This window comes from Dasypus novemcinctus, chromosome 16 (genome assembly GCF_030445035.2).
Source record: "Dasypus novemcinctus isolate mDasNov1 chromosome 16, mDasNov1.1.hap2, whole genome shotgun sequence".
NCBI lineage: Eukaryota > Metazoa > Chordata > Mammalia > Cingulata > Dasypodidae > Dasypus > Dasypus novemcinctus.
Genome location: NC_080688.1, coordinates 32,419,797 through 32,446,468, shown reverse-complemented (window position 1 = coordinate 32,446,468; position 26,672 = coordinate 32,419,797). Strand labels below are relative to the sequence as shown.

The window sequence follows — 26,672 nt, the reverse complement described above, 5'->3', positions numbered from 1 at the left end:
GGTAACTGTGGTTTTAATTTGCATTTCCCTAATGGCTAATGACGTTGAATATCTTTTTGTGTACTCAATCTCTGTCTGAATATCTCATTAAATTTTATAACATAAAAGAACACTGCAGCAATTTACAGGAAAAATGAAAAAACATTTTTCTACCTCTTCTTTCTGGAATTACAGTGTACAATTTTTATATGTTAAGAATGTCTACAGAAACAATATAGTTCACCATTTCACTCAGTTTTACCAGGTAGTATTTCCTGGCAACTTAAAACCGTCCATCAGAATTTTCATATTCTGTAAGTAATATATGTTCATGACAGACTTTTTCCTATCACGACACGTAAGTTAATTAAACATTATCCTAGTAGTCAATTTTTGTATTCCTGCTTAGCTTATGACAGCAAATTTAAATTGAATTGTTACAAGAATTTTTCTTTAAAATTGTAACAAATTATAGAGTCCTTTTCTTGAAACTGAAAGCATAAATATGCAACAAGCTTACATCAACTAGAGTATAAAATCCATAATTAAGTACAACTACATCTATACAAGATGATTTTAATTACCATGGTCAAGAGACGTGCTGGTGTACAAGAAAAACTATTGTGTAAACGCTGGGTGCTAAATGTAGAAAAATACAGGCTGTCAAATGCCTGGTTTTCTCTTAGCAAATATAAACAATTCTGCTATATTATGAAGGCCACAAAAACAAAAGTGAAGGGAGGCCTGGTGCCTCAAATATGTACCATCTCCTAGGACAACAAACAGCAACATTGGTAAGGAGGGTGACACCAGTAAGGCTGGAGGCAGAGGCCTCAGTGTTGCATTTAGAGGAAAAGCAGTTGATCATCACGTGTAAGAGGGATTATGTTAAACAGCTTCCTCTTGAAGCAGAACTGCATGCCAGAAAACCTAGCCCACATGCCCAGCCCAGTCCCAATAATGCCCATGATGGATGTAGGATGACCGAATACCTGAAAGTAACTTATTTCTCTCCCTGTTGCTAGGATACAAAGAAAAGAATAGTATGTAAATCAGAAGGTAATGAAATGCAACCATCTCTTTGGGCCAAATTCTGCTTTTGGTGGTCAAGAATATCCTGTTGAAGCAATGAAGTATGAAAACCAGCTTCAACCAGTTGGCCGGACCTGCGCAGAAGGAGCCCCTTGCTGTCTCACTTCAACTTGCTTAATTAACATAGTAAAATTCCCACCCAGGGAATTATCCGCCCCTTTCTTGATCATGCAATGTATGTGCAAGCGTGATTTCCTGAACATGCTAATCATACAATTACATAACCAGCTATGTATGCTCATCCATATGTATAAAAACTAATGTATAATCAAAGCAAATGCTAAGTAGTAACTTGGATATTTAAGTAAGAGTGAAACTGCAGCACAGGGAGTCAGGTCTGAGTCACTTTGGACTGGCCTTGGCTCCTTACCCCTGCAGACGTTAATAGGTGTGAGTATGCCTAACTCTCGTGTTGAAGTTGTCTTCATGCCATCTCCGGTTATCCATAAAGGCCTTGCTTTGAGGCCTAACATCCACACAAGAAGAAAGGTAGCCTCTGACACCAGCCTGTTCCGGGCCAATGCCTGGGAAAGTCCAGCTCTAAGCAAGGAGCAGAAAATATACAATATCATATAACATCAGGGGCATAACTCCTGCCAGAGACGCTAGCTTTTGAAATAAAACATTTTTTTAAATGTATAGCAATACTATACACTGTAAACTATTCATATTTTATAGGTAAGGATGAAAGAAAAATGGAAGAAAGAAAAACTAAATCGGGAAAAGAGAGTGGTAGAAACAGAGGGATGCAGAGAGAAATAGATGAAAATCTACAGAGAAAAAGCAAAGACAGAATACATAAGCAGAAAGCTAAACTGACATAAAGATGAGAAACGTGAAACTGAAGGATTTTCATAGAGCAGCACCCCTATCTTGAGGTCCAAAAGTATAAATACAAATATAAAAATGCTTTTATTGATTCTTAGAACTGAAAGGGCTCACCTGGCTCAGTCTTCTAAAATAAAATAAAATAAATACCAATCCTTCTGGAACATCTCTGAAATATGACAATGTTAATAATCACAGCAGCAGCTTTTTATTTTATTTTTGAGGGCTTACTATGTACACCAAATTCTTAAGCTTCCACATGCATCTCAGACCCATCTTATACGTAGGTATTTTTATTTCTACTTTAAAGAAGATGACATTGAGCCTTTGAAAGGTTAGGTATCTTCTCAAACACCACATGCCACACTCATTTTCAGTTTGGGGATACTTTCAGTTGATACTATTTGGTAGGCAGCTCTAGATCCGATATCCACTAGAAATGATGCTGAATATGCAGCAGCCCCTTCTAAATGACACTGCTACACTACAAGGGTTGACTGTACACCCACAACTAGGTCTTGTCTCTTCTGAGCTAAGCATTTTTGTTTCTGAAAATATCTGGAATGACAGGGGCTTACTTTCACTTTTATGACAAACTGGGGAACTTTCCATCTTTCTTTTAATGGTTATCCAAAACCAGACACATTAGCCCAGATAAAACCTGGCTTATGAACAGAAACCTGTGAGTTTATGTCTAGATACATGCCCCGTGGGCTGGATTAAATGTTGGGAGTTCCCAAACTCTGATCAATAAACTAAAAATGGGAAGACTCAGTAGACAAATAAAGCAACTAAAATACTTATTACAGGCCAAATGATGATCTTTCACACATAAAATTGAATAGACCAAATCACCTTTCATGCATGAAATTCAACAGTACCCACTTTCAGATTTTCCTTTTCAAATATTTTAAAATAGAAAAGGACATACACTACAGTGCCTGGATTAAACAGATACATTTAAGAGTAAATTATCAGGAAGCAGATTTAGCCCAATGGATAGGGCATCCGTCTACCACAGGGAAGGTCTGTGGTTCAAACCCCGAACCCCCTTGACCCATGTGGAGCTGGACTGCGTGCAAGGAGTGCCGTGCCACGCAGGGGTGCCCTGCATAGGGGAGCCCCATGTGCAAGGGGTGCGCCCCATAAGGAGAGCCGCCCAGTGCGAAAGAAAGTGCAGCCTGCCCAGGAATGGCGCCACACACACACAGAGAACTGATGCAGCAAGATTACCCAACAAAAAGAAACACAGATTCCCATGCCGCTGACAACAACAGAAGCAGACAAAGAAGATGCAGCAAATGGACAAAGAGAACAGACAACTTGGGGGAGCAGGGGAAGGGGAGAGAAATCTTTAAAAAAAAAAAAAAAGTAAATTATCCACTAAGTTTATAGAACTGCTTAGTACCCTTCTCTGAGCATCAAAGAAACTAAGTCACTAAACCATGTGACAGATTTACAAATGGAAAGTATCGATAAATAAATTCAAACACAGGCCGCACCCTAACAAAAACTGCCCCAAATTATTTTAGGGTAATATGTTGAATCAAAAGTAACTTTTGGCGGTGGACTTGGCCCAGTGGTTAGGGCGTCCATCTACCACATGGGAGGGCCGCGGTTCAAACCCGGGGCCTCCTTGACCCGTGTGCAGCTGGCCCATGCACACTGCTGATGTGCGCAAGGAGTGTCGTGCCATGCAGGGGTGTCCCCCGCATAGGGGAGCCCCACGCGCAAGGAGTGTACCCCATAAGGAGAGCTGCCCAACGTGAAAGAAAGTGCAGCCTGCCCAGGAATGGCGCCGCACATACGGAGAGCTGACACAACAAGATGATGCAACAAAAAGAAACGCAGATTCCCATGCTGCTGACAACAACAGAAGCAGACAAAGAAGATGCAGCAAATGGACAAAGAGAACAGACAACCGGGGGGGGGGGGGGGGGAAGAGAAAGAAAGAAAGAAATCTTTTTTTTTTTTTTAAAGTAACTTTTGAGAAGGAAAAGAGTAGCCAGAGACACAAAGCAGCCATTAAAATATAATGATAATTTACAAATTACCAATACAGAAACGCATTTTAAACCACACATGTCTAAAATAAAAATACATTTCCTAAGTTTTTTAAGGCTTATATTCATTAATCTATTCAATGCTAGTACTACTAGTTAGTATACTACTATTAACCAACAACTACAGTTGCGACACATCTGTCACGTGCCAAGGGCTGGGCTAACCTGCCCATTACTTACTTCATGCAATCATCACAACCACCCACAAGTCTGACATTAACATCATTCCCATTTATACAAGGACACTGAGGTTCAGAGGTGCCCAAAGTGGTAAAGCCCGATTCTAGAGCCTGTGCCCTGCACTGCAACCTGTGTCAGAAATACTCCAAGCACAGGTGATAAAACGCCTTGACGAATCCCCCAGATTTCTTGCTGCAAGTGGGCTGCTTTCCAAATACTATGTGGCACATAAACGTGAAATTATTAGAGTTCGAATAAGCCATACCCTCCCACGTCTCCTACCACCACTACCACTAACCCTAAGGGACAGCAGTTCCTGGGAGCATCATCATGTGAGGTGAGGAGGGGCTGTGTGGCCTGTGGGCAGAGTTAAACAGCTTTTATCAAAGAAAATGGCCACTCCCTTGAACTTTCTGCTCCCAGATATGAGGAATGTGCTCATGAGGGAACAGACTCCTGGATACTCTGGAAAAACAACATACTGTTATCTGGTTAAAAATTCCAGCTTTACACCTCTGTTCCTGCACCAAACTCCTCCAGGTCACCCAAGATCATATTCGGCATTTGATTATCACTTAATATTTTCAAGAACTTTACTAAACACCTCATTTAATCTTCAAGAGGAGAATGTCAGTTAAGCAAGGAAGGCATAATTAATTTCGTTTTACTTTTGAAATGAGATGAGAGGCATTTATTTTCCACTACTATTTACTAGAACCCAGAGCATCTGCGACTCATCTTTCAAGGTGAGTGGGTGTCCCTTGGGGCCAGGGATCTGAGCACTGAATTCAAGAGTACAGAAATACACTCCTGGGCTTGTACTTGAGTCCTATAGCTTTTCTCCAAGGGTCCCAGAGTCACCTAAAGGCGATCAGAGTCACCTAAAGGGGATCTTGAGGACCCAACTCAGCTTGCTAAGAACTTTACTTCCTAGAAAGGGGGTGATGAATGGGAGCAAAGGCATACACAGCAGCATCTACTGCAAGTTTACCGCCGGACCTGGGACAGTAGGGGGTGAAAGTACCCCACGGGTTTGCCCACATCCTGGGAAGCTGGGGACGCTTAACTTATTTTATAAAACATTTATAGTGTACTCAGCTGATGCTATGGGGAATCACAAAAAAATTAAGGAGATAGCTTAGCTAAACATAGGAGACAGCTAACTACAAATCGGTGCAGTCTGTGATAAGCAGTAAGGAGTGCTACAGATGGTAAATGCAAAGCCTTGATGAGAACCCCAGCCTTCCTGGGAAAGGTTGCTGTTGGCCATTTAAATTCAAATAAATGCCTTACTTCTCCATGCTCCCCATCATAGCAGAATGTCAATCTATTTATTTAAATTCTTCTGATTTTTATAATAGGTCTTTTATTCTCCTCCTATAAATAAGGAACAGGAAGCAGCAGAAGCACCTCCACAGGCTCTCCAAGAGCACCACGAAAGGATGGCTCTTGCAGACCGTCTGAGCTCCTTGAAGCTAACACCGTCCTTGAGTCAACGCTGACAGCTGCACATCTAAATGCCACTACTCCCAGAACCATGCAGAACAGGAGCACACAAGTCTTCTCAAGAACTTGGTAGGTGTTCTGCTCCACAGGGCAGGGTGGCTGTTGGAGCAGGGCTCTCCTCCATATCTAGGACTGTTCAGCCCCTACGTTCAGAATCTGTGAGCTCAAACCCAGCGTCTCCCAGCAAACTTCCTGAATACCCCAAGTCTTTCGACACCGCCTATCTTGCGTCAGAGAAGACATATGGAGGAGTCAGCTGGGAACAAGGTGTTCTTTGGGGAATTTGGATTTCTACTATAGATTATGAGCTCTGTGTCTCTAAAGAAGAGCAATTCCCTCACTTCCACTGTTTAAAGGCAGACAGTGACCAACTTCTGTTTCCCTGGTAAGTGAAGAGAATTGGGAAGGATACGCTCTAGATCAGGATTTCTCAGAGTGGTACTTGCATTGTATGGAATAGAAACAAGTTTTCATGGTTAAGAATGTATATTCCTTTAACTACATTTTTAAAAAGAATGTAGGTTCCTGTGTCCCAATCCAGACCTACTCTAAAAAAAACTAGAGGAAGGGTCTTAATAACCTGTTTCCTATGGTTCTGATGGACACTGGGTTTGGGAAATACCTCCAATTTCAATTTTAAGAACTTTCTCCCCCCAATCCTGAGTAAGCACGTAGAAAAGACCAAGTTATTAACAGGCTGAATTATATACCCCACCCTCTGATGTCTCATCCAAACGTGACAAACCTTGAATTTTAGACATTTTAATGGACAAATTCATGGGCTGATCATTTTATGAGACTTGGACTCAAGAGAACTGGCAATGCTCCTGTCTTGACTGATTCGTAAAATTCTGGTCTGGGAAGACTGCTTCCCTAGGGGTCCTTTCCCTATTTATATCCCCAACACCCAACCTTTGGGATACAGAAAAGGAGGGTATTTTTATATCTTTTTCTGTCGCAACAGTCCTGTTTTGAAGTTTGAACAGACACATGATGCAATGGCTGGATCAAAAAGTAGAAAGAGGGCTATCTGGCCCACAATGATTCTCTCTCTCAGAGGGGCCCCAAAATACAGGGTAAGACTCCAGCAGCCATGTCTACAGCATGGCAGCCTGGCCAGCCCCTGGCGTCAGCTGACTAACAGGTGGAGGAAGGCATATCTTTAGATATTTCTAAAAATGTTTAGGTTGAGCCAGAGAGACCAAAAAGTGTTGCGACTAAGCCACCTAGAAGGGAAGGCCAAAGGTCTCCTGGCTCTGACCACAGAGACACCAGAGCAACCCTGGCTCTTACCCTTTTAGCATTTCTCTCAACTGAGGAGCCAGCCATAAATTTCTTTGCTTGGGTCATTCAGTGTCATTTCTGATGTTTGCAAATAAAAGGACTTAGAGTAATATAAATAGGCTGTCACTTATTGTGACTTGATAAAAAGCTATCAGGAGAAGCAGACATGGCTCAACTTATAGAGCATTTGCCTACCATAAGGAGGGTCCAGGGTTCGATACCCAGGGCCTCCTGACCCGTGTGGTAAGCTAGCCCATGCACAGTGCTGCCATGCGCATGGGTACCCCTGCATGGGTACGCCTGGCAAGGAGAGCCATCCCACGTGAAAAAAGGGCAGCCCACCCAGGAGTGGCATCACACACACAGAGAACTGACATAGCAAGATGACATAACAACAAAAAAGAGACGCAGTTTCCCAGTGCCACCTGACAATGCAAGCAGATGCAGAAGAACACAGCGAATGGACACAGACAGCAGACAAAAAGGGAGGGAGAAAGAAATAAAAATAAATTTTTAAAGAAAAAAGCTATCAGAAAGCCCTCTGAAATCACTCTGGTAAAATTAGCAAGAAAATACCTCAAATGTAACCCAGAGAAAGCGTTCTTCTACTTAATGTAGGCTTTTTTTCTTCTTTAATGAGATGACAAGAAACTGTCCTTAAGCTGAGTAGTCAAGGCTATTTGATAGATGCAGATTCTGAATCTGCCACAACATATTTTATTAAGGAAGTACAGAATGTTTGCACAGATTTCTGCTCACTGAGTTCACTTCTCTTTGATGATTTCACCATACAAAGTAGATAACCAAATTATCTTGGCCTGAGCAAGGTTCAAAAAAAGGACATTCGGCCACTACAGCAATATATCTTATCTCTCGAGTGTTGGGCCCCAACCTTTTCTCAATTATTTGCTTGAGCTTCTCAGCATGGACAGGTAAAGGAACGACTTTAAGCATCATTTATTTCACCTTCAAAAACATCAAACCTTCACCCTCCACCCATCACTGGCCCTATAATTTTCAGGGCAGTCCTTTAAAATTCAATACCAGTTTTGTTCTCAATCCATTGACTACTTCATGAGTATTTTATCATCAAAGAATGCAATCAATGAATGAATGGATGCAAGACCTAATCAGCCAAGGGAGGGAGGAATACGCACAGTGTTTTGTGGGGTTGTTTCCCACTTGAATGAGATAGTGCAATTCAAGAGGCATATGAAGGCGAAGAAATATATAACCATACATTAAAAAACAGTAATAATAAAAGACTGTGGAGACTCAGTTCAACTTTCTTAAAGGGATGCTCAGATATTCAGAAACCAAGGCTTTTCTCCAGGTGATGAGGAAGCCCTTAAAGAGAAAACCTGCATAAATCTAAGTGAGTGACAATTAAGAATAACACCTGCCTCAGGATGGGTAAATCTAAAAATACCCCTATGAGAACAAATTAACTTTCTGAAGAACACTGAGCAGCCACAGCAGCTTGTGGTACAGAGAGACTGTTGGTCTGTCAAAGGAAGTTTAAGAGTGGGGAAGTCAGCTGAGGCAGAGGAAGTAGCTGTGACAATGATCACACAGATTAGAGAAAACAGAGTGAAAGAGAAAAAACCAGGCTATCAATTTTCTATTTGCCAGTTTAACTAGGTGAAAATACCCAATCTTATAATCCTATAGAGCAAAGGCTTCAAGGAAAACAGCTGGAAACAATAGTTTCATCTTCCTTGTACTCAGCAGAGTACCAGAAGATTCATTTTCTCATCAACAGAATTTAAACCAATAAATATTTCTTCAATCGTGCTCAATTTCTCTGACAAATTTTATAAGACTGGCTGTGAAAATGGACCACTTTTTCACCCACTACAAAAAATAGGTGATTTCTTTTTCTAGGATGCTGAGCTCTCTCAGTTACAAAGGCTAGGAGTGACATAAAAACTCTTTTTGGTATAAGAAATGATGACTGATCCACATAGGTTAAGTGATGATGATTCAACCGAGACTTTTCATTAATGAAGAATACTTAACAAATCACAGAGTCTTTTAATGCACATTGTGCCTAAGCAGATAAATAACCAAAAGCCATTGCTCCCAAGTCCGAAAACTTTTAAAAATATAATTTCCTAGAGGGAAGGATAAAAGGAGCCCCATGGTGTTGGACTGGAAACAGGAAGGCTCAATATGAACTCACATTTCCTTTTTTTTTTTTAATTTATACTTTATTCCTCCCCCCTCTTTTAAATTTTTATTGTGGTGTGTTTGTATATGTAATATAAAATGTCATTTTAACCATTTTTAAGCATACAATTCAGTGGCATTAGTTACATTCACTGTTAATCAAACATCACCACCATTCATTTCCAAAGTTTTTCTTCATCCCAAAAAGAAACTATGTACCTATTAAGCAAATAACTTCCCCATTGTTCCTCCTCCCGGCTCCTGGTAACCTCTAAAATCTACTTTCTGCCTCTATGAATTTGCCTTTTCCAGGGATTTCACCTAAGTGGAATCATACAATATCTGGCTTCTTTCACTTAGTATAATGTTTTCAACGTTCATCCATGTCGTACCATGTATCAGAACAGTCCTTTTCATGGCTGAAAAATATTCCATTGTTGGTATATGCCACATTTTGCTTATCCATTCTTCTGTTGATAGACACGTGGGTTGTTTCCATCTTTTGGCTATTTGAATAATACTACTATTAACACTGGTGTGCAAATATCTGTTGGAGCCCCTATTTTCCATTCTTTGGGTTATATATTTACAAGTAGAAATGCATATTTAACTTTTTAAGGAACCATCAAATTGTTTTCTACATCATGGCTTAAAATATATATATATATATATATGCAGATGGATGGATGCACAAATAAATACAGATAGTTTTGTACACAGTACAAACTTGTATTTCCTAGCTCTTTCTCCTATCTGGAATCAAGGATACTCCAGAAGCAACAAGCAAGCATCCAGATCTTGATTTCTAAATATCATTCTCCTATAAAAGAAATCAGAGCTGCATGGAGAAGTGGTTGATTCCAGAGCCAGAGAAGGAAAATGTAAGATGATGCTGGAACATTTTGCAATGCCAGAAAGTAGGGAAGTACTCAAAAATCAAAAGAGCAGGACATGTCAAAGGAACAATGGACTGGATATGTCAAAGGAACATGCCAGCTTGAAAGGGCTCCCAATGGCCAAAGTCGAAAGATGTGACAAAAATACACAAGTATTAGATTATTTCTCATAAACTAAAATAAATATTCATTAGCCCACACTGATATAAATAAATTGAAATAAATAAATAAGTGGGCAAGAAGGGACAAATATCTCTTTAAGATGAATTCCAATTAATAAACCAAGAAGGAATAAGGGAAACAGAAAACCACTATTAGAACACCATAGTAATAACTGTGATAGGCAAGACTCATCCGTGGATGCTAAAATTAGAGAAACAAGATGTCTGCATATTCTTAAAGTATCTTCCCCAAGATATCCAGCAATTACAAAAGGAAAAATGGTAATTTTATAGTGGAGAAAATTGGCATACACACCGTAATCGAGGAATCAAAGTGAAATAACAGTAAGAAGACATATCCATGTCAGGAACCACTTGAGAAGATTCACAACGAAGGCACAGCAGTTCTGTGGTATTCTTGCCCCCAAATATAACCTCCATCTAACCATGAGAAAATATCAGGCAAATCCCAATTAAGGAAAATTCTACATAATAACTGACCAGCACTCATCAAAACTGTCAAAGTTGTGAAAGACATTAAAGACTGAGAAACTAGCGAAGACAAAGAGGCATGACAAGTGGACTGGATCCTGAAAAGGACATGAGTGGGAAAAGTCTGAATAAAGCCTGCAGTTTTCAAAAACAAAAATACCTGGGCCCCACAACCACTGTTCAAATTCTGATTCAGTCTGGGAAATCTGTGTTTTATATATAAAGCTCAGTAGGGATACCATCATTGGCAAGATGTGAGAATCACTGAGGAGGTTTGAAAAATTCCAATGCCCAGGCCACCCCCCAAATTAGAGGCATGAGTGAGTACTTTCTAAAGCCTCCAAGAAGACCCTACAATCAGCAGAGGTTGAGAATCACTGTGCTAAAGCACAGAGATCTGATTTACTTTACAATGCTTTCTGCTGCTACTAAGCTCTCCAGCCGAGTCTGATGAGAGGAAGCAAGTGAACAGGATTCCCAGGCCCCTCTAGGAAAGCTCAGTGGATGGAAAGGGACTAGAATTGAAGGAGGTGTACTTCCTGCTCCTTTCCTGCCTCACTTCCCCAAGGGAAGTGCTTTTCCAACATAATTTCAATCTTTTGACTGAATACCAGTCTATAATGGTATGGTTTCACACTTTGTTAGAGAAACAGGGGTGACAAATTACTTTTACAACCTCAGCTATTATCCCTAGACTTCAATGGGGATAGCCTCTCTATTTGCAGTTTAAGCAGAGCTCTGATAAGCCTCAAAGAATGAAAAAACATTCTAGAGATTACACAGCTCTCCCTTTTCCTGGGATTCATGTGGGGCAGATTTCCAAGCAAAGTCTTTTCCACGTAGAGCCCTCAGGTTAAAATGACACAACAAAGGCACACAAGGTTCTAAACATGACTTCATCACACAGAGTTAAAATCAATACACTAATAAAGTAAGATCAGCATATCATTTTTCCACCCTTCGAAAAATATCTTCCCATAAATGATTTAAGTTAAAGTAAGAGGCTTAGAAAATCATTCTAGATTATCCAACAGGCTTCAAGGAAGAGACAGATATAAAAGAACTATTTATTTCCTAGCACAAGAAGTAAAATAAAAAATATAATAATGAAAATTATTTTCCCTACTTCCAATTAGATAAAACTTAATGTAGGGAGCAAATGTGGCTCAAGCGGTTGAGTGCCGGCTTCCCACACGGGAGGTCCTGGGGTTGGCTCCCAATGCCTCCTAAAAATTAAAAACAAACAAACAAACAAAAAAAAACAACAACAAGCAAACAATAGAAAGAAAACAACTCAGGGGAGCTCAGTGGTTGGGTGCCACTTACCACATAAGGGTTCAATCCCCAGCCCCAGTACTTCAAAAAAAATTAAAATTAAAATTAAAAGTAATGTAAACACACCCATGGATTATCTATGCTAGAACTTCTGTCTTCTAAATTTTTTTTCTTCAGTGAAACTGGGTTTGCTTTTTAATAGTCAATACCTAACTTGGATGTAAAACACAGGTTATATAAAAAGATAAGTGCTTTCCCAGACAGGTAAGATTTTTATCTAGATCCTTTGAGCGAGTTGCGTCTCATTCCTCTTGATTAGATGAACAGCTTGACTTTGTTTCCCTTTGTTCAAAGCTGAATGACTTGTATCTGGATCAGATCTGCAAAACTGGGCTTATCCTGGCATGTTAATCAGCTAACTAGGAGTGTGTAATAAAGACTAAGTACCTGCACAAACTAAAAGTGGTTAGTGTTTACATAGCCATTTCCTGGAAATCTGTCCAGTTGGGTTATTCACAACTTACAGCAATAAAGAGCTGACTTACAAGTAAATACAAACAAAAATCTTATTTGTGAGCAGCTATGGGATGCAATCTTGGCACAACAAATGCTGAATGAAGGGAATTTTGTTTTCTTTAATGATTCAGGCTGTGGAGACACTGTGTATGCATGGGATTAAACTGTAAGCTATCTCTGGTCTTTTTTGGACATACATTCAGAGGGTATAAATATATAAAAGGATATTAAGTAATTTTTAAATAGCCGAGACAAACATAAGGCCACAGCCCCTAAACTACTCTCCCTGAACTTTCCCTCCAAATTCCTGAGATCATCCGAGGGATCAGGATTAAGAGGCAAACAAACTGAGATAACAAAGGTTTTAGGAGAACTTATTCACCCTAAGAACATTTCCAACACTGTGCCAGCCAGCTTCCAATATATCCTCCCTTACCCATGCTTAAAATGCTCAGTCCACATTGTTACTTGGCAAAGAGAGTTTCTCCATCACAATCATAAATTTACTAGAATCCTCTCTTTAAAATGCAAATACCTCTGAAGGGGTTAAGGAGGAGGAAAGGCCTTAAAACCATGAAGATGCTTCAGGCAACACTAAGAAACTGGCTGGGTAAGAGGGGAGTTAAAAGAGGACTTTGAAAAGTGGAACCCAGAAAATGTTGTTCATTTCAAAACACTTTTGGCGAAACCTGGCCATTATTCAGGAAAGGAGGGGGAAATTTATCCTTTAATCTGTTTCTTCCCCTGGTTCCAGGACTCAAAATTCAGGCTAATTTAGTTCTATGGTTGATTAGAGGACAGTTGAATGTAATAACATTATTTCTGTGAAGAAACAAAATTCTACCCAGCTGATTTAATTAGCTTGGTGAACACTGTCCACACTGCACTGAAGGTAAATGACTGGTTTTGGATCCAGTCACCTAATGCTGTTCTAGAACAGGGGTTAAGCTTTTTTGTTTCACAGACCCTTTTGCTAGTCAGATGAAAGCCACAGACCTCTTACTAAGTCTACACTATACTGTGTATTATTTAATAAATATATCACACCTGTACCAATATGTCCCCCAAGAATGTTTTTTTGAATTTCAATTCAAGCTCATGGATCCCCTGTTAAGACCACCTGTTCTAGAACTTCTGGTAGCAACCTGTAATGGTAGTTGGACTAAGGTTGTGGCTTCTCCACCTCTCCCCCAATCAGAGTCCCAGGAGGGACAAAGGTTTCCTAACTTAATATAAAGCCTTAAGCCATATACCCCACCTAAAGTGTGACTTGCTACCCCCTACCACCGTTTATGTAACATAAATACACAAAATTCTCTTTGAAAAGAGTGAGCTAATTTTAGATTCAGCCAGAGGTGCCCAGGTCTTTGATGGCTAGCTCCATGGGACTAGGACTGAGCAGCAGCTGTGGACAACCCGAGGTCAAACCTCACCCTCACCCTGTGAACGGGTCACGTAAACTCTGTGGGCAGTGTTCTCATTTCTAGTAAGTAAGGCAGTTGGCTTCTGGAGTCCCTTCCAATCTCTACACTGCAGAAAGTCCCCGATTTTACAAACATTTCTTAGGATTACAAATTTGGCTAAGAACACCTGTAACATATTCTGCCCTAATTTTTAAAATGTAGTTAAAGTTAAAATAAGTGGGGAAAATCAGGCAAGTAGATTATCTTGACACTTCAGGGTATCTGAATATGAAATGGCCAGGCCCTTTCCCCTACCAAATAAAGAAACCATCTTCATGTACTCAAAAACAATGGAAACATGACTTAAATTCCCAATTTCTAACAAAGCACGTAAGTCATCTCATGGTTTTTTAAATCATAAGAGTTATAAACATTCCAAACATAAAATCAAGAGCCCTTCAAAATTTGGAATTTTCACCTTCCAATAAGAGGTGTGCTATAAAGTATAACGTGACTTGCAAGGAGCCTCTGCATGGATAAAGGCCTGGACCTGAAGAAAACTGGGATTCTCCCTCCCCCTTTGCCATACACACCCAGATTATAAAATCTAACTTCTATATAATCATTACAGCTTATTAGGCAGGTATCAAATCTAGTATTCCAAACACTAGTCATTCAGAAAAGTCATACTGCTCCTTGAGACGGGGTGGGGATGAGGGAGGTGACTCACAGGATTTCAATGTTCTAACATTAGCATTTAAAAGGGAACTGTTAATAAAATGCAGCCTAATCAAAAACCAGTTGACCTCCCTCAGGAAAACACCAATAGCAGGAAGTATAGAACTTCCGGTGATGGGTAGTTTGTATATGTTAGTGCTAAATGAATTTACGAAGTATTTCATAAAGATTCAGCTATGTTCACTACTCTCCCTTTACAACAAATGTGCACAAATCCAAATACTGCCTCCCTCAGTTGCACCTGACTTCCACTCAAATTGAAACAATGTCCATTTCTAACAGTTCCTAAGCAACTCTGAACAAGTATACTTTATAGATCCAAAAGTAAAAAGCACACAGAATGTGATATTTTAAAGATGACAATAAAAATCGTATAATTTTTAAACTAAAATTAACCTGCTTAGAAACCACAGGTTTTAGAAATTGTTTAATTTTTTGTCTTGCTAATTTTATGCTTGTTTTTATAAAAACTTTTAACTTTCTAAAAAATTCCTTTAAAATAAGCATTTACTTCAGATTTGTAAAGAAAAGTTCCACAAATAAAATTAACATTACAGTCAAGTCACCTGGTTTTGTTTCCTGAAACTTACATTAAGCTTATAACCTGTTCTATTTTACATCTTGCAATGAGAGAGAAAATGAGATTTTTTAAAAATTCAGACAATTTGCATTGCCTGCCCCACCCCCCGCCATATTTCAAGGTTACAATATTTTTGTTTGCAGTTACAGAACAGAAAAGGGGACTGCATTTATATGGCCAGTTTCAAAATATTTAGCTTTCAAAATTTGTCTAGGACAATAAAAAATATAAAGTTCTCAATTTTTTGTTTTATTCCTCAAATAATATACTTAAATTAAAAAGAATGTGAAACCAAATAATTTAGTTTCAAACCTAGTTTTAAAAAATTTGTTTAAAGTAGCAACTTTTTTTTCCCCTCTGCAGAAAGTTATTTGTTAAATAACAAGTAGAAAAAGATCATGTACAGAGAATGAAGGAGAGCAGGGTTAGACAAAGATTTCTATTCAATCTAATATTTTTAAGTTAAGAAAAAAGGCATTAGCCATTTTCTTTGGTGGGTGCCCTGCTCCCTTCTCAGCAGTACCCACACTGAGTAATCAAGCAAAGGAACGGGAACATTTGTGGATGTAACTCACCAGGATACCAGAAGGAGCCTTTCCACGATAAACACCTTGGGTTTTACTTAATGAGCCCTCAGGAGCCTTCTCATCTTCACTGTCATCTTCTAAGTAAAACATCCTAAAACTAAGCTAGCTTGTCAAGCATGTCTTTTTCAGAGATGAAGGTGCACGCCTAACCCATCACCATGAAAGGTGCTCTGCTGACAACCGGCTGCAAACTGCTTGCAGACATGGTTAAAACGGAAAGGAAATAGCTCTTTAAAAAAAGCAACACACAACACCACTTCACCAGTAAGATTTGCTCAAAACGCCTCAACCCTTCTTTCTGAAGGAGATAAGCAGGGGCATGGGGCAGGCTCTGCCATGTGTTTACACTGATAGGTACCAACCCTGCCCGATCACATGGCCATCACAGAGCCTCCCTCACATGGGGCAGGGATTGAGTTAATGATTCTCTAAACCAATCACATCCTATTTTTTAGAAACAAAAACACCTGTATGTATGGAGAAGTAATCGTAAATAAATTAATCATATAAGGGAAATAATTTACATACATTATCTGAGCGTCAATGAGCTTTCCAAAGACAGGGTTATATGTGCTTTTTAGAGCCCAATTATTAAAAATGTTTACTTTATCATGTCAGCATGACCCAACATATTTTCAGTTTTAGATGGGAGATGCCTGTCCAGTACTGTAAATAAAGACCAAAATTTATATGACTTCAAGGTTTTGACAATGTAACATTGAAAAGTTCATATATTCTTGGTATTTCCATTCTAGTAACAGATTTTTTTTTCATCCATGTAAAACACAGTTAACACACAATAGGTAAAACATACAAGATTTTTGATTAAAATATGTTATTTGACTCAAGTCAGGGTCTAGGGCTGTGTTGTTCAATACAAATAGCCATTAGTCACATGTGGCTCTTAAGCATTTGAAATTTGGCTAACACGAATTAAGATGTGCTTGCTCTAAGTATAAAATTCACACTGGATCTCAAAGACTTAAAATGAATATTTAAAAGTACATCTGGGGGAACCGATGTGGGTCAACCAATTGGGCTCCCGTCTACCATATAGGAGGTTCAGGGTTCAATGCCAAGGGCCTCCTGGTGAGGGCAAGCTGGCCCATGCAGAGAGCTGGCCACGCGGAGTGCCGGGCCACACTGGAACGCCACCCCACACAGGAGTGCCCCCCTGCATGGGAATGCCGCACAGTGCAGGAAAGCCATCCCACACAGGAATGCCGGCTGACACTGAGAGCTGGCATAGCGAGATCACACAAGACACACATAGGAAAGAAAATAAGAAGATATAGCAGAACACGGAGTTGAGGTATCACAAGAGAGTAATCGCCTGTCTCCCACTCCTGAAGGTCGCAAGATAGGTTCCCGGAGCCACCTAATGAGAATACAAGCAGACACAGAAGAGCACACAGCAAATGGACCCAGAGAGTGGACAAAAGGAGGGAGGGGGAGACAGAAATAAATAAAATAAATCTTTGAAAAAAAAAACAAAAACCATCTGTGGCTCATTTAGACAGCAATGCCCTGAAAAAAAGCTTGAGGGGAAGGGGGATAAAGAACATTCAGCCAAAGTTCTACCTTGTTGAGAACAACAGGATTTTTCATCATTCCATAAAACTACTTAGTTAATTCATCAACAATATACCAGGTCATCTTCATAAATTTAGGTATCTTTACATCGTTTAACCTTTTTTATCTACCTGTAAACTTCACAAAAAGACAAAATTTCCAAATGTTTGGTCAAGTAAGGAGGGGTTTGGTAATGTTTAGCACAGCAACATACCACCAAGGCACATATAATAAAAATGTAACGTCATAATTTAAAAACAGCTTCACAAAAATCAGAAATGGAAAAAGTTATCCTGCATTCTATTTGTTGTCACTGCTTACTGTCCAGCCTACTAGGTGCTGAGGTGAACATATGGTGTATAATGAAATGCCTATAACAAGGAACTTTCAAAAGAAGTGATTTTTTGGGTATGAGTATCGCACAAAGTGAAAAGATTCAAATCATCTTCCACGGCCTGCTGCAGTTCCACATCCCTGGCATTAGATGGCAGTAATAAAAAAAACCTATACTTCGGTGGTGCCAGTGGGGGGAAAACGGAAGAAGCAAAAAAAGGCGAGGAGAAGCAAGAAGAGATTAAGGAGAAACTACATAAAATGATGAGGGGGGGAGGCGGAAGGAAAAGTTGGAAGGCAGAGGGAATAAAATGTTTAAGAGAAGATGAGAACACAGGCAGGTAGAATTACAGGTGAAGGGGGAAAATATAAGTAGGAGGGCAGATAGAAAGGATGAAGACAAAGAGAATGACAGAGAAAACTTACGTATTTTAAGTGTAAGGGAAATGAGGCCCAGAAAGAGGTCAGGCAATCAGACCAAATTCACTCACTTAGCAAAGGCGCTAGAAAAAACGCCCCCAATTCCTAGTTTTGTGCATTTTTTTTTTTCAACCCATGGCTCTAGTTGAGACAGTGCTAGAAGGTAGGATAGAAGTTGACAGGAAACAGGAGGAAAGGCCTAACAAGTGAAGAGCAGTGGAGATAGAGAAGGACAGAGGTCAGCCGGTAGGAATGCTGTGTGGGCAGCAATCACCTTGAACACCTCTTACATAGCCAGCAGCTATATTGCCTCCTGACAGTCTTGATATTGTTTCACTGCTTTCATCGATGACTCATAGACATCCTGATTTCAAAGTGATCCAGGGGTGAGCTCATTTTCAAAACACTTATTTCACCACTGGGCACACAACTACACCTTCCTCCTGTGGGTGACGCGACCCAAGGCTGGTAGCTGAGCAATTGGTTCCCACCTACCACCTATGCAGTGATTTTCTGTCTTGGTCAATAAAATTTCAAATCAGACAGCAATTCATAATCATCCATATGATTTTTCAAAGAAAGATTCAACTGTATTGTCAAACCTTTTCTCTACAAATTGAGGTTAAGAATAAATGTCTGAACACTGAGAAAAACTACTTTTTACTTTTGTAGCCACCTCCAACAATGAAAAAAAAAGGGGGGGGGGTCAAAATTGGAAGTCTTTTTTCCAAGACTTACGTATTTCAAGAAGCAGCCTAGCTTAGGGAATCAAAGCTAAAATGTTAGCTGGGAAAGTCAGATTCTTGTCCAGATTCCACAGCTGATAATGAACCTAAGTAAAACAAATATCCTGTTTCTACCCCTGCACCCCCCCTATTTATCCCCTAAAGAATATAAATCTAGGGGGAAAAAGGCTCTTTAAAATGGTATAAGGATTTTAAATTTTCCAAACTGAAATCTGTTTATTTGAAGTTGTGTTGCACTGGCTCAAAAGAAATACCTTTATGCTACAAGTTATGATCCTGACTGTACCACAGAATAAGAAAATAATTCCCCCCAGTGGCCATACTGTCAAACAGCAACACATTTGTCTGGGATTACCAATGAATTCATGAGACTAGAAAAAGTTTTGATTAGTAAGAAATCCTGATGAAAAGATATTTTTAAACCCTCAATTACAAAGAATTTCATAATATCCACCATACCTATTCTACAGGGAAGGAATTAACTCAAGTGCATTTCTGCATTCTCAAGGCTACTCATAACAAAGAACTCCAAACTCAAAAGGGCTACAGTCCACAAGAAACAGAATTCCTTCTTTTAATTAAGAACCAGATGGCTCTTTTAGTATATACACTAATGCATGTGAAGTTTTTCTCCCCATATTTGCAATTATTTGTAATGCACTCTTCACCTATGAAAGTAATCCAGAAGAGATTGGTGATTTTTCTTCAAAAAGCAAAAGAAACTTCATCTTCCTACCTACCACTATAAGATTTTAAGAACATTTGTAGTTTAATTGCTTATGGGCTCTCATGATCTGTAACAAATGCTCCACAACAATGTAATGTCTTGGAGGAGGGGTGTTGTATGGGAATTCTGCACATTGTGTGTGCATCATTGTTTTGTAAGCTCACAACTTCTCTAATTAAAATATACATCTATATATATAAATTGCTTATAGGATAATGACTATATATATATTTTTTAAGATTTATTTATTTATTTCTCTCCCCTTTTCCCCGCCCCCTGGCCTGGTTGTCTGTTTTGTGTGTCTGTTTGCCGTGTCTTCTTTGTCCGCTTCTGTTGTTGTCAGCGGCACAGGAATCTGTGTTTCTTTTTGTTGCATCATTTTGTGTCAGCTCTCCGTGTGTGCAGCACCATTCCTGGGCACGCTGCACTTTCTTTCACGCTGGGCGGCTCTCCTCACTCCTTGCGCATGGGGCTCCCCCATGCGGGGGACACCCCTGCGTGGCAGGGCACTCCTTGCCCGCATCAGCACTGCGCATGGGCCAGCTCCACACGGGTCAAGGAGGCCCGGGGTATGAACCGCGGACCTCCCATGTGGTAGACGGACGCCCTAACCACTGGGCCAAGTCTGCTTCCCAATGACTATATTCTTTACTCAAGTTCCAGTGCTTCAAAATATCCTCACACAATCCCAAAACTCTAATAAAACAGATCAGATAGGATCTATTTCGTTTAAACTGTGAATGAATGACCAAAGGCAAGCAAGTCTTTCTAGGAACACAGGAAAAAAAAATAGTAATTGTCTCCTGAGGTCAGAAGGCACAGCTTAAAGTGACTCTTCTAAAGGTAAACTTCTTTGAAGACTTATCTTTTATCTTCAAAATTCAATACATTTTGTTTTCTACTTATGTCCATTTTTCAATATGAAAAAAATTAACAGGCCAAAGTTTTCTTTTTCGTAATTACTAAGTAATTTTTTTTAGTAATTACTTACTAATTACTACCAAGTTCATACTGCCTAGAATACCCTCCGTGTACATACCCCACTTTAAGAAGCTTGGGACTAAGCAACCACTGAAGTCTAACACTTCCAGCACTAATATTCTATGTTCAGCTTTGATCCAATTTAAATTTCTTTTTTTTTTTTAAGATTTATTTATGTATTTATTTATTTATTTCTCTCCCCTCTCCCCACCCCCCGCCCTGGTTGTCTGTTCCCTGTGTCTATTCGCTGCATCTTCTTCTTTGTCTGCTTCTGTTGTTGTCAGCGGCACAGGAATCTGTGTTTCTTTTTGTTGCATCATCAGCTCTCCGTGTGTGCAGCACCATTCCTGGGCAGGCTGCACTTTCTTTCGCACTGGGCAGCTCTCATTCCGGGACGCACTCCTTGCGCTTGGGGCTCCCCTATGCAGGGGACACCCCTGCGTGGCAGGGCACTCCTTGCGCGCATCAGCAGTGTGCATGGGCCAGCTCCACACGGGTCAAGGAGGCCTGGGGTTTGAACCAAGGACCTCCCATGTGGTAGACGGACGCCCTAACCACTGGGCCAAGTCCGCTTCCCCCAATTTAAATTTCTGACTGAGAGTTGCCTGGCTGCAGAAGTCAAGTGTATCTGATCAAGTAAGATAGTAAAGCCAAACAACTCAATTATGATTAGAAGAATCATTGCCTGACTTGTGTCACAATTCTGGACTTCCAACAAAATAAAGCCAGAACAAGTGGGAAACCGCCTGTGCTCCTCAGAACTCACAGCTGCTAGCCCTAGCAAGAGGACGGGCAGCACCCCATGGCAGGGCTGCGCAGAGCTCCTGGGGTTTCTGCTGCCTTACAGGGGTGAGACTGGGAATAGCATTAATCATATAACAATTTTGGTTTAAATGTTTTCTGTATTTCTTTTCTTCTCTCATTTTGCCCTGACTGGCGGTTTGCAATGCCCCTGTCCCCGTGGTGATTCTCAGAGGTGACATCCTAAGTAAAAAAGCAATTTTCTGTATGAAGACTATGCCGCCTCATTTTGCTCCTACCCAAGAAATCCTGTTGAAATGCAAATTACGTTATTGTCGAAATTTTAAACAGTAATCTTAGAAGTGTGGGGCTTTAACTTTTTTCAGAAAGAATTTGGTATTCACAACTAAATGGGGACATCAGTGATCTCAACCCTGAGTAAGGATAAGTGAAGGTACATTAGAAAGTACAGTATTGGGCTTCTGTATTCCAAAGTCTGACGAGCTCTACCAAGCTAAAATCTGAGATGGTTTAAACTTTGTCAAAGAAATCTACAACAAATAAAAATAACTGAAGGTGATCAATAGTTGGAAGTCACCAAAAAGTACGAAATCAGTATCATATAATGTCCGAGTCATATTCCTTGACTGTTAAGAGGAATTTTACCTATTACAAGCTGGTTCTCTACATTTCTTTTTTTTTTTTTTTTTTTTGAGAAAGAAGCCTCTCTACATTTCTTTCTAACTGCAGATTTTCTGAACCACTTGAAAAACTAGTGATGGTTGTTTTAATTATTTTGTTGCTGTGATTACACCTCTTTGAAACAATTACTTACAATTTTTAAATTTTAAAAACTTATTTAACTAGCTAAAACTCTCCTTCCTGGCCTCTTCTTCCATATCTATAAATGACTGCTACCATAATACTGATTAAGTACTCATAACCCAGAAATTCAGCAATGATCTCTTGAAATATATAATTTCTTGGGAAGAATGGAATAATTTTTATCATATATAAAGTCCATGCAGATAATAATACAGTAAGATATGAAGAGATAAATGTTCAAAGCACATAAACAACTACCAATTTATATACATAGCCATCACGAACCGTAAGAACCACCTCTGTTGCAGTTGTTAATGAGAGAAGGATATAAATTTAGGTCTACATGACTCCGGAATCTTTGCTTTTAACCATATGACTGATGTTTAAAATTTACCATTTGTTCTCTATCATACAGTAGGCTTAAAAAATACTAGCCAGACATTGCAACGACAGTTACAGGCCATTAGAAAGCCTGCCATAACCTACAGAATGGAGAAGGGAGTGTAAAATACAATGGAAACTGTAATCCATGCTTAGGGGCAATGCTCCAAATGTGTTCATCACTTGCAATGAATGTACCACACTAATGAAAGTTGTTGTTAATGTGGGGAAAGGTGGGAGGTGTGGGGAACGGGGCATATAGGATTCTTTTTATTTTTGTATGTAACATTTTGTGTAATCTAAGTATCTTTAAAAAATAAAAAAATACCACTGAAGCAATCATAGGACTAATACAGCCTGTGCATGAATTCAAACTTATCTAATTCTGTATCCAAGCGTGCCTAGTTTGTAGAAAACCAATTAAGTGATACAGGCCCGTATATACACTTCAAATATTCAGAAAGGATGTAGACTGAATGTGTATTCAAAGTTACATCCAGATGGAATGTGGACGATAAGTTAATTCAAGCTTACCTGGAAAGTGGGTGATATGTTAATTCAAGCTTACATGGAATGTGGGCAATATGCTAAATCAAGCTTAGCTGGTATTCAAACAAATGGCTAAACCCTAAAAAAAACTAACAAAAAAGTTGTTTTGACCCCTAAACCTCTCCTGGACCCACCACGTGTCTCTTGTATAAAAATAACCTAAAGCCCCTAACTTGGGGCTCGGCTTTTTGGACAGAAGTCTGCTGGGCCCAGCCAATCGTAATAAATCTTCCTTCTCAGAGAATTCCTGAGTCCAAGCCTTTAACACACAATCACTGAATCCTCTCTACCTCTACTACATTTCCTGAGGGTTCGTCTGGGATCCCAATGAAGGCCAGAGACGGCAGCATTTCATTGCCCCCTTCTAATGCCGCCAAAGAAGCCAGGAGGGCTCAAGCAAACCCCAGCCCAGAGCACCCCGGACCCCTTTTAGTCCAGGAAGAGGTTGTGGGCTCCACCGGAGCCCTCCCGGGAAAAAAAATGGAAGCATCAAAGGTCTAAAGGAAATCCTGAGAATGAAAAAGGAAGTCTGCAAGCCATATGGGTAAGACCCCCAGGGGCATATGTAAGAAAAGCCTAACTGTGAGCGTTAAAAGGGGAGCCGGATCAACTCTCAAGAGGACCCTAGTACCCCCAAAAGTTCGGGGGAAGCAGTCTTCTCCAGATCTGAAAATTTTAAAAAGTCTGATGTTTGGTTTTAGCTGACTGCAGGTTGGCATCTGGTTTACCTTCACTAAGACAGCGAAGGTCTGGTTGCAGTGGGAGAGGCGCTGATGGATTTAAGTCCCGCTCCCTCGCTCCCTTTAAGAAAAAGGCCTGCTGCCTCTTTTGCCATTATTTTGGTTGCGCTCTCTCTCTTTCTCTTTCCACTACCATAGGAAATGAGGCGTCAGTATCCCAGTGCTTTCCACTGGGATGCCTCCTGAAGAATTGGTCTAAATTTGAAAGATCTTGGTACAGAAAAATGAATTGGTTTTTGTGATAAAGCTTAGTCTGCATATGAATTAAGTGATGGAAAAGATTAGCCAGAAATGTCTTTTAATTTTCATGCTGGACTGCAATTGAGCTTGTTTTGTAAATAGCAAGGGTAGGCAGAGTCCAGTTAAAAGTTCCCCCTCACTAAGGTTGCAATAATTAACTAGCTGTAACTCAGTTTCCCTTGATATGCACTAAAAAAAGATAAGCCCCTTCTCCCTACAGCCTACAATAGCACTTCCCAAAAGTTAAACAAAGAAACCTCTTAAAATAAAAAGTGAACAATAGCCCAGAAACAACAATACTGGAGAAACAGAAATTATTAAGTCAAACTTATGGGCTTTGTGTTTCTGTCTGTGTGCCGTGGCTCTTTAGTGTTAGTCCGTTTATTCCAAGCCAGTATATATGTTTTCATACCTCTGGATGGTGGTACTGAATTGTGTGAAATGGTGAACTTTGGTTAGGCGGGAACTCTGGGACGCCAGATTAAAAGGTTATCTCTTCATTCTTTCTAGAATGATAACATGGCTTCTGGCATGCCTGCAGGCTGCCCATGGGAGTCTCTTCTCAGAAATCAGGAAGTTCTGCCTTCTGCTGGTCCACCTGGCCAAAGAGCAGCCTCTGTGTGGAACCCTGAACTGAACTCCAGTTAAACCCCATGTTAAAAAAAAAAAAAAAAAAAAAGGAGGAGGGAGAACAGATAGATCTGAGACCTAGAAACCTCATGTCATGTCTCCTTAAAGAAATGAGAAAATAAACCTCAAACTTCTCAGTTTAAACTCAATCGTGCCTATAAACGATGTGACTAGTGATCAAAATAAAGAAACCTTATGTGCCATCAATTAAAGTCAAAAGAATTCCTAGAGGGAAGTGGACTTGGCCCAGTGGCTTGGGCGTCTGCCTACCACATGGGAGGTCCATGGTTCAAATCCTGGGCCTCCATGACCCATGTGGAGCTGGCCCATGCACAGTGCTGATGCGCACAAGGAGTGCCCTGCCACGCAGGGGTGTCCCCCACGTATGGGAGCCCCACGCGCAATGAGTGCACCCCATAAAGAGAGCTGCCCAGCACGAAATAAAGTGCAGCCTGCCCAAGAATGGCACCTCACACACAGAGAGCTGACACAACAAGATGACACAACAAAAAGAAACACAGATTCCCAGTGCCGCTGATAAGGATAGAAGTGGTCACAGAAGAATGCACCGAGAATGGACACAGAGAGCAGACAACTGGGGGTGGGGGGGAAGGGAAGAGAAATAAAAAATTAAAAAAAAATTCCTAGAAATGCTAAAGACATAAAATTCTGTTTTAATCTGTGCATAACCTTGTGTTCAACTTTGAAATCTGTGTTTAACTCTGTCAGTTTGCTTGTGCCTAGGAAATCAGTTTGGGGTTCACCTGTTACAAGCTGGATAATGGTGAAAGGTAACCTAAAAATGAATCTTTAAACGCCAAAACTGTCTTGTTAGTGAATTTAATGCAGAAATCACAAGGGAAATTTATTTAATTGCTGGAAAAGCAGAAAAACTACACAATTGTTACTCATAAAACTGTTTTAATTGCTTAGTTAATAAAGGTGCCCAAACTGATATTAAGTGAAAACTTTAATCACTGTACAAGTACCTTTATATATATATATATAAACTGAAATTATTTCAGCAGAGTAGATGTAGTCTAGATTTCAGCTATTGTAATGGTAATCTTTGTTTATGGTGACTTCAAGTCTATCCAGTGCTTACTATAGTAATGGTAATTATAATTTAAACTTACCTTTAATTATGGTTATTTTATAACGAACTTCACCTGGCCCCCAGACTTAAACTATTGTGATGGTAATTATAAACTGAGTTTGCCTTTGTTTAAGGTTACTGCAAGTCTGGCACCACCCCTAGCCTCTGCTTAGGGTTCTGAAGCAAAGAAATATTGTATCATAGCATTAGAAACATTTTGGTTATAAGCCATTAATTAAGAAAGCCACAAAGGGGGGAAATTGCCAAACCCTAGTCAAGAGAGGCCCACAAACAAAAGCCTTATTCTGGAAGATCTTTCACTTGTTTTTTTACAATTGAACTTGTTTTGTAAACAAAGGAAAGTTTAAAGTTACTAACTTGTGCTTCCGGATCAAACTATTCATCTCTGCCTATTTGCTCAGCGTTTATCTTCATATATCAGGATAGTAATATCAAATTAACAAAAAATTATTTAAAAACTCTATTCAAATTGTTAAAAATTAAATATGCAGTATATATGTAATAAATATTCCTAGAAACCAAATTAGGGTAAGCAGTATGGCAAGGTCATATAGAAATCTGAATATAGAAACTATTGGAAAAGGGGAGAAAAATTTTTTTTCCTGAGCTCTCTGATCTGCCCAGTCCCTAGGGCCATCCATTTGCAAGAGCTCTGAGGGAGGGGCCAGGTTTGGCAGATTAAAACTCTGTCTTCTAAGACTGGGGAATGAAGTTGGTTTTTCCTGTAGTTCCCCACTTTAAACCTTTTAACATCCTTAAATAAAGGTAATGACTAATCCTATTACCAAATTCAGTAAGTAAAGGAAAAGTCCTTGAAAGCTAGAAAAATATCCTTACTAAATTATAATTAAAGCAAATTAAATAATTATACTATATTCCAGAGCATAGAAGTCAATATGCTTTTAAAATTATTCAGTTTTA

General features: G+C 39.7%; 1 protein-coding gene across 3 annotated transcripts in view; it reads right to left on the bottom strand.

Annotated features, from left to right (window-relative positions):
- LPIN2 (lipin 2) overlaps positions 1-26,672 on the bottom strand; it is a 121,803-nt gene that overhangs the window by 49,341 nt on the left and 45,790 nt on the right. The window contains exon 1 of one of the 3 annotated variants that reach the window (XM_004474400.5): positions 15,738-16,054. The exons of the other annotated variants lie outside the window; for them this stretch is intronic. Within the exon in view, the coding sequence (XP_004474457.2) occupies positions 15,738-15,839 (102 nt within the window). The 5' untranslated portion in view covers positions 15,840-16,054. Of the gene's footprint in view, positions 1-15,737; positions 16,055-26,672 lie in introns of those variants that run through there. 3 annotated transcript variants of the gene reach the window in all.